Source organism: Lethenteron reissneri, chromosome 40 (genome assembly GCF_015708825.2).
Source record: "Lethenteron reissneri isolate LAM-NWPU_2019-01 chromosome 40, ASM1570882v1, whole genome shotgun sequence".
Lineage (NCBI taxonomy): Eukaryota > Metazoa > Chordata > Hyperoartia > Petromyzontiformes > Petromyzontidae > Lethenteron > Lethenteron reissneri.
In genome coordinates, this window is record NC_083818.1 from 3,007,132 (window position 1) to 3,020,493 (window position 13,362).

General features: G+C 58.7%; 1 protein-coding gene across 1 annotated transcript in view; it reads left to right on the forward strand.

Moving 5' to 3' along the window:
* Window positions 1–13,126, forward strand: part of LOC133352356 (lipoma-preferred partner homolog) — a 25,297-nt gene extending 12,171 nt beyond the window's left edge. Inside the window, exons 2-6 of the mRNA XM_061567951.1 lie at window positions 4,276–4,321; window positions 4,650–4,816; window positions 5,805–5,983; window positions 8,652–8,772; window positions 10,030–13,126. Coding sequence (XP_061423935.1) covers window positions 4,276–4,321; window positions 4,650–4,816; window positions 5,805–5,983; window positions 8,652–8,772; window positions 10,030–10,173 — 657 coding nt within the window. The 3' untranslated portion in view covers window positions 10,174–13,126. The remainder of the gene's footprint in view (window positions 1–4,275; window positions 4,322–4,649; window positions 4,817–5,804; window positions 5,984–8,651; window positions 8,773–10,029) is intronic.
* The last annotated feature ends 236 nt before the right edge of the window (window positions 13,127–13,362 follow it).

Genomic DNA, 13,362 nt, shown 5'->3' on the forward strand with positions numbered 1-13,362 from the left:
GCGGCTGCTGCTGTTGTTGGTTGTTGTTGTGTTGTGTTGTTGTTGTGTTTTGTTGTTGTTGTGTGTTTGTGTGTTGTTGGTGGTTGTGGTTGTGTTGTTGTTGTTTGTTGGTGTTGTTTGTGTTGTTGTTGGTGTTGTGTTGTTGTTTGTGTTGTTGTTGTTTGTTGTTGTTGGTGTTGTTGTTGTTTGTGTGTTGTTGGTGTTGTTGTTGGTGTTGTTGTTGGTGTTGGGGTTGTTGGTGTGTGTTGTTGGTGTTGTTGGTGTTGGTGTTGGTGTGTTGTTGGTGTGTTGGTGTTGTTGTTGGTGGGTTGTTGTTGGTGTGTTGTTGTTGGTGTTGTTGGTGTGTTGTTGTTGTTGGTGTGTGTTGGTTGTGGTGTGGGTTGTTGTTGGTGTTGTGTGTGTGGTGTTGTTTTGTTGGTGTTGTTGTTGGTTGTGTTGTGGTGTGTTGGTGTTGTTGGTGTGTTGTTGGTGGTGTTGGTTGGTGTTGTTGGGGTGTTGTTGTGTGGTGTTGTTGTTGGTGTTGTTGTGGTGTGGTGTGTTGTTGGTGTTGTTGTGGTTGTTGTGGTGTGTGTGTTGTTGGTGTTGGTGTTGTGTTGGTGTGTTGTTGGTGTTGTTGTTGGTGTTGTTGTTGGTGGTGTGTTGTTGGTGTTGTTGTTGTTGGTTGTTGTGTTGTTGTGGTGTGTTGTTGGTGTTGTTGGTGTGTTGTTGTTGGTGTTGTGGTTGTTGTGGTGTTGTTGTTGGTGGTGTTGTTGGTGTGGGTTGTTGTGGTGTTGTTGTGTTGGTGTTGTTGTTGTTGTTGTTGGTGTTGTTGTTGGGTTGTTGGTGTTGTTGGTGGTTTGTTGGTGTTGTTGTTGGTGTTGTTGTTGTTGGTGTTGTTGTTGTGGTGTTGTTGGTGTTGTTGGTGTTCGTGTACACAAACACGCACCGCGGGGAGCGGCGGCAGAACGCTTGGCACCCGCGCTATGAACCCGGCAACCCGAGTTCAGTTGGCGATCTGAGCCAGTCTCGGGCCTCCCCTAGGTCGACTCGACCTCAAATGAGTACCCGGTGCATCTGTGTAAACATCGCCACTGGGGAGACAAAGGCGGACGGGCGCGTGGTGCTGGCCACCCACCCCCTCGTGCGCCGTGCCGGCCTTCACAGGTGCTGCAACTCGCTAACAGCACTTGCCCCGACAGTCCGTTGAGGCTACACGGGGCGCCTTTGTCTCGCGTGGTCTCCGGGGGCCACCGGGTTCAGTCCCCGGGGCCGCAGCGACGACGCCGCCGCCGTCTCCGTGACGCCCTGACGCGTGCGTTGCCATGGCGACGCTCCCTTGTTACCAGGGACCACGGGGAGGGGATGATGGGGAGGGGAGGTCGGCAAGGGGCGGGGTGGGGGGCGAGACGCCACCCATCCACGCACTTCTCCTGCCACGCACGCAGCCTCGTGGTAGACCACTGCTGGATGGATGCCCCCGTCCCTCGCGCCGTGGGGGTGATCTCGGCCATACTTCCCCGCGCTGGTCAGTGCGGGTTGCCGCGCGCGGGAGAGGCCGCTGACAGCGCTGCGCTGAGGTCGCGAACCCACGTGACCGCTCACGGCCATTGACGCCGGTGACGATTGTTTGAACCGGTCCCTGGGCCTCCCCTAGGTCGGCTCAGTCTCAAATGAGTACCCGGTGTGGTGTGTAGTAAACATCGCCACGAGGGAGACAAAGGCGGTCGGGCGTGGTGCTGGCCACCAACCGCTCGCGTGCCGTGCCGGCTTTAATAGGTGCTCGCTAACAGCACTTGCCCCAACAGTCTGTTAAGACTATTCGGGGGATCTTAGTCTTTGGTGGCGGTGGTTGTGATGGTGGTGGTGGTGCTTGTGGTAGTGGTGGTTGTGGTGGTAGTGGTGGTTGTGGTGCTGGTGGTGCTGGTGGTGGTTATGGTAGTGGTGGTGCTTGTGGTAGTGGTGCTGGTGGTGCTGGTGGTAGTGGTTGTGGTGGTGGTGCCCATACTCTGCACGTGACTGCCCATCGTAGTCACCCACCGCCCTGTGGAGGCAGCAGGGGGGGGGAGGTGGGGTTGGTGTATCACACACAGATGATGTGGAACTCCCTTCCCGCGGCTCGCTAGGAGCAGGCAGTGCAGCAAGTGGGATCATCGCCACCTGTTCATTCCATCTCTACAGGGTGGTGGGGATAGAGCGTTGCCCCCTCGCGCGAGGCGTGGGTTGTCTCCGGGTGCTCCGATCTCCTCCTGTCCCCCACGTGCATAATAAACACGACTCGTCATTCATCGGCTGTAAACATCTTTAAGTCAATAAACGCACGGTGTGGCAGCAGCAGCAGCAGTAGCAGCAGCTGGAGCAGCTCCCTGGCTGAACAAGAGTCATTGCGACTCGTGTCGCGTTCTCTGGATAACTCCGTGACACCGCCGTTGTTAGATAAGTGCAGAGCATGTTCGGATATGTCTATCAAGCCAGCACAAGTATGCTCGCAGCTGCAATGGGCCATGTTAATAGCGTCGCCAAATGAGTATGTGGTCTCTATGAGAGTCTGTGGGTCTCTGTGAGTCTATTGATCTGTGTGGGTTTGTGGGTCTCGGTTTGAGGCTACGGGTCTCTGTGTGAGTCTATGGGTCTCTGTGTGAGTCTATGGGTCTGTGTGTGAGTCTATGGGTCTCTGTCTGAGTCTATGGGTCTGTGTGTGAGTCTATGGGTCTCTGTGTGAGTCTATGGATCTCTGTGTGAGTCTATGGCTCTGTGTGTGAGTCTATGGGTCTGTGTGTGAGTCTATGGGTCTCTGTGTGAGTCTATGGGTTTCTGTGTGAGTCTATGGGTCTCTGTGTGAGTCTATGAGTCTGTGTGTGAGTCTATGAGTCTGTGTGTGAGTCTATGGGTCTCAGTGTGAGTCTATGGGTCTGTGTGTGAGTCTATGAGTCTGTGTGTGAGTCTATGGGTCTGTGTGTGAGTCTATGGGTCTCAGTGTGAGTCTATGGGTCTGTGTGTGAGTCTATGAGTCTGTGTGTGAGTCTATGGGTCTCTGTGTGAGTCTATGGGTCTCAGTGTGAGTCTATGGGTCTGTGTGTGAGTCTATGAGACCCCTAGGTGATTGCTCACTGTGTTTGGAGCTAAAACCCGGATTGGAACCCGGGCTGTCTCAGCCTCGGCGTCATTTTGAACTCACCTTAGCTCCGAACGTAACATATCCACGGCGGAGTGGTGGCGCAGCGGTTAGCGCATTGCGCTATGCCAACCTGAGTTAGATTCCCGGCCACGTCCAACGTCTTATCAACTACTAAACTAAAGTGCGTGTATTTACTCTACTAGGTGAGGCCCACTGATCTCTTCTTCAGCAGCGATCTGGCCACAAATGATAGCTCAACGAAGTGGGCTCATCATCGCGTGGAAATGTCTGGCAGCCAAAGACTCTGAACATGTGACGTTGATTGTAAATGTGGATCGATAAACCGGAATACCCGGAGACAAATCCACGCGACCACGGGGAGAGAGAGACGCAAACTCCAAATATACAGCAGCAGGCGTCAGGATGGGGATCGAACCCACGACCTCCTGTAGACCAGGCGAGGTAGTTAACATCTCCTAGCCACCGTGATGATGATGAGAGAGAGACACACAAACTCCAAAAATACAGCAGCAGCAGGCGTCAAGGTCGGGATCGAACCCACGACCTCCTGTACACCAGGCGAGGTAGTTAACATCTCCTAGCCACCGTGATGATGATGAGAGAGAGACACGCAAACTCCAAAAATACAGCAGCAGCAGGCGTCAGGGTCGGGATCGAACCCACGACCTCCTGCACACCAGGCGAGGTAGTTAACATCTCCTAGCCACCGTGATGATGATGAGAGAGAGACACACAAACTCCAAAAATACAGCAGCAGCAGGCGTCAGGGTCGGGATCGAACCCACGACCTCCTGTACACCAGGCGAGGTAGTTAACATGTCATAGCCACCGTGATGATGATGAGAGAGAGACACGCAAACTCCAAAAATACAGCAGCAGCAGGCGTCAGGGTCGGGATCGAACCCACGACCTCCTGTACACCAGGCGAGGTAGTTAACATGTCATAGCCACCTTGGCACTACGTCACCACCAACCCCCCCCCCCCCCCCCACGGGTGGTGCTCCCCCTCGCCAACCCTGCACGGACCGGAGCGGTGAAGTACGGTCAAACACCCCCCCCCCCCGGGAGGGGGAAGCGTTCATCCAGCAGTGGATCGGGAAAGGAGAACATCTCCATTGACATCCTCCTCTCACCCCCCCTCACCCCCCCCCCTCCCCCAGGCGCGTGAGGGTGAGGGTGAGGCTGCCGCCGCGGACGAACCCCTGGGTGAGTGCGGGCGGTGGGGGCGGTGAGCGGGGTCTGTTGTGTGCGGTGTGGTTGTGTGTGGCAGTGTGGTGGTGTGCTGCGCGGTGTGCAGGCCCATGTGCAGTGCGAGTACGGTATCAATCTCTGTGGTGGCACTGGTGGCGCGGTGAGGCTTGCGGTGCGGTGCGTGTAGGGGTGTGCGTGTCGGCGTGTGGTATTGATATGTGCGCTGTGCGCTGGTCCGTGTAGGGGTGTGCGTGTAGGGGGTGTGGTATTGATATGTGCGCTGGTGTGTGTAGGGGTGTGCGTGTAGGGGGTGTGGTATTGACATGTGCGCTGGTGTGTGTAGGGGTGTGCGTGTCATGCGGGCTGCCCGTGAGTGGCGAGGGCTGCGTGGCGGAGCAGCGCCTGCACCACGTCCACTGCTTCACGTGCGCCGCCTGCGCCCGGCGCCTGCAGGGGCTGCCCTTCTACAGCACGCCCGGCGTGGGGCACCTGTGCGAGGCCTGCTACCTGGTCAGCCCCCGGCGGCCGGGGTCACAGCCGGGGTCACAGCCGGGGTCACAGCCGGGGTCGCAGTCGGGGTCGCAGTCGGGGTCGCAGTTGGGGTCGCAGTCGGGGTCACAGTCGGGATCAGTCGGGGTCACAGCCGGGGTCGCAGCCGGGGTCGCAGTCGGGGTCGCAGTCGGGGTCGCAGTCGGGGTCACAGTCGGGGTCGCAGTCGGGGTCACAGTCGGGATCAGTCGGGGTCACAGCCGGGGTCACAGTCGGGGTCGCAGTCGGGGTCGCAGTCGGGGTCACAGTCGGGGTCGCAGTTGGGGTCACAGTGGGGTCACAGCCAGGGTCACAGTCATGGTCACAGTCGGGGTCGCAGTCGGTGTCACAGCCGTGGTCACAGTCGGGGTCGCAGTTGGGGTCACAGTCGGGGTCACAGCCGGGATCACAGTCATGGTCACAGTCATGGTCACAGTCGGGGTTACAGCCGGGGTCACAGTCATGGTCACAGCCGGGGTCACAGTCATGGTCACAGTCGGGGTCACAGCCGGGGTCACAGTCGGGGTCACAGTCGGGGTCACAGTCATGGTCACAGTCGGGGTCACAGTCGGGGTCGCAGTCGGGGTCACAGTCGGGGTCACAGTCATGGTCACAGTCGGGGTCACACCCGGGGTCGCAGTCGGGGTCGCAGCCGGGGTCACAGTCGGGGTCACAGTCGGGGTCACAGTCGGGGTCACAGCCGGGGTCACAGTCGGGGTCACAGCCGGGGTCAGAGCCGGGATCACACATCAGGGCTGATGCTGCCTCTCTCCTGCTGATGTTGACACACCGCACTCCCCCTGCGTCTCCCTTGTCTCGCTGTGTGTCTCCCCCTTGCTTGTCCTGATGTCTCCCCTCGTGTTTCCCCTGCGCGTGTCCCCGCGCGCTCCCCCGTGTCCCCGTGCGCTCCCCCGTGTCCCCGCGCGCTCCCCCGTGTCCCCGTGCGCTCCCCCGTGTCCCCGTGCGACAGGAGACGCTGGAGCACTGCAGCGTGTGCGGCGAGGCCATCGTGAACCGCATCCTGCACGCCACGGGGCGCGCCTTCCACCCGGCGTGCTTCGCGTGCTCCGAGTGCGGCACGAGCCTGGACGGCGTTCCCTTCACCGTGTGCTCCGCCAACCGCGTGCACTGCCTCGAGGATTTCCACAGGCAAACCGCACAGTCGCCGCTGCGGCCGCCACCGTCGCACAACCGTGATCACCACGATCACCGCGATCACCGCAATCGCGCAACCACGATGACCGCAATCACACAACCACCATCACCAGGACCACCACGGTCACCGCAACCACGGACAACCACGATCACCGGGAACACCACCACCAAGATCACCACCACCACACACAACCACGATCACCGGGAACACCACCACCACGATCACCATCACCACCACCACCACCACGATCACCACCACCACCACGATCACCAGGTCCACCACCACCACGATCACCACCACCACGATCACCACCACAACCACGATCACCAGGTCCACCACCACCACGATCACCACCACTACAATCACCACCACCACCACCACGATCACGGTCACCACCACAACCACGATCACCAGGTCCACCACCACCACCACCACGACCACGGTCACCACAACCACACACAGCCACGATCGCCGCACGATCACACAACCGAGAAGCAGGAAGGCCTCGCTCGCATCATCATCATCAGCATCATCATCTTCAGCATCATCAGCATCATCATCATCAGCATCATCATCATCAGCATCATCATCATCAGCATCATCACCCCACGTGTTCACCCAGGAAGGCCTCGCTCGCATCATCATCAGCATCATCATCATCATCACCCCACGTGTTCACCCAGGAGTCTCAAGAGCCCCTTGGTTCGGGAGGGTCCTGCCAGGTTGTATCGGTAGGGGGCGATGCTGCCACTGTGTGATCCCTCTAGCCCAGGGGTCGGGAACCTTTTTGACTGGGAGAGCCATAAAAGCCAAATATTTCTAAATATATTTCATTGAGAGCCATATAGTATTTTTAACGTATAATAAATTTAATATGTCTTACTTTTAATGCGACTTCTGGTGCTGCATGGTTTTGCTGATGGCCTTTGTAGTCTGGTTCATACGTGGTGAGGTTGAGCTTCATGCAGGCGTGACCCGTGAAATTTATCTTCAAAACTAGTTTCTGTTTACTTTAAAATGACACAGTATTATTAAGCAATATCACAAGTATTTTAAAATCAGTCCAAACTGATTTTTTTTTCAACTCAAAATTGTCTGGGAGCCATATGCCGTCACTGGAAGAGCCATATATGGCTCGCGAGCCATAGGTTCCCGACCGCTGCCCTCGAGTTTACTTTGCAGGGGATGATGTCTCGGCGTTGGGGGACGTTTTTTTGGCCGATAGCCGTTCACACCGTGCGCTCAGCTCCGGGAAGAGGATTGAGACTCCAGAGGAAAGCCGTTGTGTGGGACAGGGGCAGAACGTGCAAGCTCCATTCACTCACTCCACCCCAGGCGGATAGCGACCCCTAGTGGATAGCGACCGCTTACGATGCGGTGCATGTGTGTGGTGTGGAGTGTATGGTGCGGTGTGGTGTGTACGGTGCGTGTGTGTGGTGTGGAGTGTATGATGCGGTGTGGTGTGTACGGTGCATGTGTGTGGTGTGGAGTGTATGGTGCGGTGTGGAGTGTACGGTGCGGTACATGTGTGTGGTGTGTACGGTGCATGTGTGTGGTGTGGAGTGTATGGTGCGGTGCATGTGTGTGGTGTGGAGTGTATGGTGCGGTGCGGTGTGTACGGAGCGGTGCTTGTGTGTGGTGCGTCTGTGTGGTGTGTAAGGCGCGGTGCGTGTGGCATTGTGCGCGTTGTTTACGGTGCATATGGTGCATGTGTGCGTGTGATGCGTGCGGTGCGTGTGGTGTGTGCGGTGTTCACGGTGCGTGCGGTGCGTGTGGTGTGTGTGGTGCATGTGTGCGTGCGGTGCGTGCAGTGCGTGTGGTGCGTGCGGTGCGTGTGGTGTGTGCGTGTGGTGCGTGTGGTGCGTGTGGTGGGTGCGGTGTGCACGGTGCGTGTGGTGCGTGTGGTGCGTGTGGTGCGTGTGGTGCGTGCGGTGTTCACGGTGCGTGTGGTGCGTGCGGTGCGTGTGGTGCGTGCGGTGCGTGTGGTGCGTGCGGTGCGTGCGGTGTGTGTGGTGCGTGCGGTGTGTGTGGTGCGTGCGGTGCGTGTGGTGCGTGCGGTGCGTGTGGTGCGTGTGGTGCGTGTGGTGCGTGTGGTGCGTGTGGTGCGTGTGGTGTGTGTGGTGTGTGTGGTGCGTGCGGTGCGTGTGGTGCGTGTGGTGCGTGTGGTGCGTGCGGTGCGTGTGGTGCGTGTGGTGCGAGTGGTGCGTGCGGTGTGTGTGGTGCGTGCGGTGCGTGTGGTGCGTGCGGTGCGTGTGGTGCGTGTGGTGCGTGCGGTGCGTGTGGTGCGTGCGGTGCGTGCGGTGTGTGTGGTGCGTGCGGTGTGTGTGGTGCGTGCGGTGTGTGTGGTGCGTGCGGTGCGTGCGGTGTGTGTGGTGCGTGCGGTGTGTGTGGTGCCTGCGGTGTGTGTGGTGCGTGCGGTGCGTGCGGTGCGTGTGGTGCGTGCGGTGCGTGCGGTGCGTGCGGTGCGTGCGGTGTTCACGGTGCGTGTGGTGCGTGCGGTGCGTGTGGTGCGTGCGGTGCGTGTGGTGCGTGCGGTGCGTGCGGTGTTCACGGTGTGTGTGGTGCGTGTGGTGCGTGTGGTGCGTGCGGTGTTCACGGTGCGTGTGGTGCGTGCGGTGTTCACGGTGCGTGTGGTGCGTGCGGTGTTCACGGTGCGTGCAGGAAGTTTGCCCCGCGCTGCTCGGTGTGCGGCGAGGCCATCGTGCCGGCGCCCGGCGAGAAGGAGACACTGCGCGTCGTGGCGCTCGACCGCAGCTTCCACGTCGCCTGCTACAAGTGCGAGGTGAGCGCGGGCAAAGGCCCCCCGCGTAGCCCGCGCGGCCTCACCAGGGCAAGTGCTGTTGGCGCGCCACTCTTCCCCCCCCCACCGCCGGTTCAGATTTTGGGTTGGTTGCCGCGAGCGGGAATCGAACTCGGGTCGCCGGGTTTGCCCGCTAACCGCTGCGCCACCGCTCCCCACCACCCAGATTTGTATTTATTTGTTTACCAGGTAAGTCCCCGCTGAGCTCTGTAGATATTTTTTCAGAAGTGACCTGGCCATGACAGATGATAGCTCCACGAGGTGGCTTATCGTCATCACGTGGAAATGTACAGCAGGCAAATACTCTGAACGTGTGACGTCGATTCTAAATGTAGGAGGGAAAAACCCAGAGGACCCGGAGAAAGAATCCACGCGTGGAGAGAGAGAGAGAGACGCAAACTCCAAATATACAGCAGCAGGCATCAGGGTTGGGATCGAACCCACGACCTCCTGTATACCAGGCGAGGGAGTTAACATCTCCTAGCCACTGCAATGCCTCCTGGGATTGCTCTTCTGCTGCTGCTGTGTGAACGGAGTGGAACAATGTGGACGTCCAAAACAATAAACACCTCCTCGTTCGAGAAACAAACATCAATCGCACCACCGCCTGGCTACGACATTCCTCCTCCTCCTCGAAGACACCGCTGGTGGAGTCACCCACCGCACCGCTGGTGGAGTCACCCACCGCATCGGGACGTCACCACGAGGCCCATGCCGCCCCTCGTCCATACAGGGGACAATTGAAGCCGCAGTGGCCGCGACCTGTGGACACACAACCCAAACTGTGGACCTCCCCTAGGTCGTCTCAGCATTAACATTGTATGTACCTGGTGCGGTGCGTAAACATCACCACGTGGGGCGATAAAGGCGGCCGGGCGTGGTGCTGGCCACCCACCCCCTCGTGTGCCGTGCCGGCCTTCATTAGGTGCTACTCGCTAACAGCACTTGCCCCAGCAGTCTGTTGACTCCACGTGTGTGCGTGTGTGTCTCCGTGTGTCCCCCCATGTGTGTCTCCCCGTGTGTGTCTCCGTGTGTCTCCCCGTGTGTGTCTCTGTGTGTCTCCGTGTGTGTCCCCGCGTGTCTCCGTGTGTCTCCCCGTGTGTGTCTCCGTGTCTCTGTGTCTCCGTGTGTCTCCCCGTGTGTGTCTCCGTGTGTGTCTCTGTGTGTCTCCGTGTGTGTCCCCGTGTGTGTCCCCGTGCGTGTCCCCCGTGTGTCTCCGTGCGTGTCCCCGTGACGCAGGACTGCGGGCTGGTGCTGTCCCCCTCGGAGGGCAAGGAGAGAGGCTGCTTCCCGCTGGACGGCCACATCCTCTGCTTCCAGTGCAGCGACTCGCGGCTGCAGGCCCGGCCCGGTCTGGCTGGCCCACAGCCTCTCTCATCATAAACACACTCACACACACACTCACATACATACATACACTCACATACACTCACTCACTCACATACACACACTCACATACACTCACACACATACACACACTCACACACACACAAGATATACATAGATGCACACACACTGGCCGATCCTATGGGGGGGAATTTGTTGGACCCACATTACATACACATACACACACGTGTACACACACCCACACACAGTAACACGTGTACACACACACACAGTAACACGTGTACACACACACAAAGTAACACCTGTAAACGCACAGTAACACCTGTACACACACACGCACAGTAACACGTGTACACATACATGCAGTGGTCCTATGCAATGTATCAGTCCCTGGATTGGTGTCTCCCCGTGTCTCCCCGTTATCTCCCAGTGTCTCCCCGTGTCTCCCCGTTATCTCCCAGTGTCTTCCCGTGTCTCCCCGTTATCTCCCAGTGTCTTCCCGTGTCTCCCCGTGTCTTCCCGTGTCTCCCCGTTATCTCCCAGTGTCTTCCCGTGTCTCCTTGTGTCTCTCAGTATCTCCCGCATGTCTTCCCGTGTCTCCCTGGATCTCCCCGTATATCCTCGTGTCTCACCCGTGTCTCCCCGTGTCTCCCTGTGTCTCCCTGCGTCTCCCCGCGTCTCCCCGCGTCTCCTTCGTACCCCCCCCCCCCCTATCCACTCACTATGCCAAAGACTGCACGCAAGCGCCTAACATCCTCTTGTTAACCCCGGGGGTCCGATGGGATGAGGGTCAGGTTGGATCGTGGCTCTGCAGGTCCCCTTTCTCCAGGGGGTCTGGGTCCTGACTGTGCACTTCGGGTGCTGGGCTGGGTTCGGGTCAGGACAACGGCCTCGAGTCAGGGGTCAGAGTGAGGGGTCAGAGTCTGTAGGGTGAGGGGTCAGAGTCTGTAGCGTCAGGGGTCAGAGTCTGTAGGGTCAGGGGTCAGAGTCTGTGGGGTCAGGGGTCAGAGTTTGTAGGGTCAGGGGTCAGAGTCTGTAGGGTCAGGGGTCAGCGTCTGTAGGGTCAGGGGTCAGAGTCTGTAGGGTCAGGGGTTAGAGTCTATAGGGCCAGGGGTCAGAGTCTGTAGAGTGAGGGGTCAGGGGTCAGAGTCTTTTTGGGGCAGGGGTCAGAGTCTAGGCTACACAGGGGGGACTTTTAGGGTGTTCAGGTGTCACGTGAACCTGCAGGGTCCAAGCAGCGAGCTCAGCGCGGGCCCCTGGCTGCAACGAGTCCAATGGGGGCCCATCCCTGTCCCATATTACACCCCCCCCCCCGCAAGCCTCTTCGTAAGCCTGGCACCTCACCCCCCCTCACCACCTCGCCCCCCCCTCACCACCTCCCCCCGTGGAGCCCCGGTGCGATTGCACCGACTGCGCACTCGGTAGCTGCTTCACCGCCCCCCCCTCCCTCGCTTGCTGCACCCGCGTGGGAGACCGCGCTAGTCCCCCACCCCCTGTATCGTGCTTTGATGCTCCAACGCTGCCAGTTTCTATACGAGTATAAGAAAGCGAGAGAGAAAGAAACCCCCAACAATATTGTTCTGAGAGTTGATTCTCCGGGACTCGCGGAGCCTGCGAGGGCAGACGCTCGATGCGGCGGGCGGCGACGGACATCGGCGGGTCCCTCGATGTTGAGGCGGGCGCCTGTCTGGTTGTGTCCATCCGACTGCCTTTTCCAGATATTGTCCCGATATCTGGACAAACAAATAATCCGGGGTATCCGTGGCTAGCGCTCGCGTCCGGGTATCAATCTGGTTACCACGAAGACAGATAACTGCTGGTCGTCCATATGGGGTACCTCTGGTTATCACTCATCCGGTTGTCCATTAATTTTCCTGCAACACAGACATCTGGTTGTCCATCTGGGGTACCTCTGGTTATCACTCATCCGGTTGTCCATCTGGTTTCCTGGATCACATCTGGTTGTCCATCTGGTTTCCTGGATATCACACATCTGGTCGTCCATCTCGGTACCTCTATCATGATACCTGTCGCGACGATTTGCGTTCGTTGTAGCTCTACGCGGGGGGCTGTCTCCATCATCTTCGTCTTCGTTGTTTGAAAAGGGCACCCCCAGTGTCAGCTGTCTCCGTGCGCCACGCGGCGACCTCGGCATCCGGCCCTGCGAGGCGGGCATTCGTCTGCTGCCAGGACGGGGTGGCGGGGGGGGGGGCACGGTGACCGATACGCATTGTACCCAAATTTAAAATTCCACTACAGTTGGTATCTGTCCGACGAGCTGATAACTCCTTTCACATTCAGTTAGCTCTCTGACGGGTTGCTTTGTAGATGTCCACTCCCATCTGGTTAGACATCTGGTTGGTTGGTACGTGGATGTCCAGTCCATCTGAGCATTTGGGATCAGGGCGTTCAATCTGTCTGGTCGCCTCGCCGGATAATTGGCATTTGACTTCTCATCTGGGGGATAAGCCACGTGGCGAGCATCCACCTGGGTGTCCCACCTGGGCACGGGTCATTCTGGAAATACTCGTGGGGCGCTATCGCCTATCGCAAGGGTGGGGGGGGGGTGAGGGCCCACCAGCTTCCCCACAGCAGAACGAACCACAGACGGATCTCTCCGTCAGCACGAGGTCGACCATCGGTAACCGTGCAGTCTCCTGCGGTAAGAGTTCAACACCAAGACCAGCGGTGCCGACCAAATTCTCCCGCCCCCCAAACACAGACGCCAGCTCTCCGGACAGGTGGCAGACCCTAGGTGAGGACCAACATCCCACCCCTGGCCCGCGATGACTCCTCGGGTCGTCGTCTTCCTTACCACGGAGTGGCCTCGCACAGGACTCGATCCGTACCGCCCCCTCCCCCCACCCACCTCTGGCGGGTTTGTCCGGATGCGCCGTTGAGTTTTGTGTTCTCGCTGTGCGGTGTCGAGTCACGCGAGTTTCTGCAGGACCGGGAGTCCAGCGCGGACCAAATAAAGATTCGCCTTTTGTACTCAGCTCCCGTGCCCGGACCCTTCGCTGTATCACGGTGGCGGTGGTGGTGGTGGTGAATGTGGTGATGGTGGTGAAGGTGGTGATGGTGGTGGTGATGGTGGTGATGGTGGTGATGGTGGTGGTGATGATGGTGGTGGTGGTGGTGGTGATGGTGGTGATGGTGGTGATGGTGGTGATGGTGATGGTGGTGATGGTGGTGGTGGTGATGGTGGTGATGGTATCCGTAATAGGG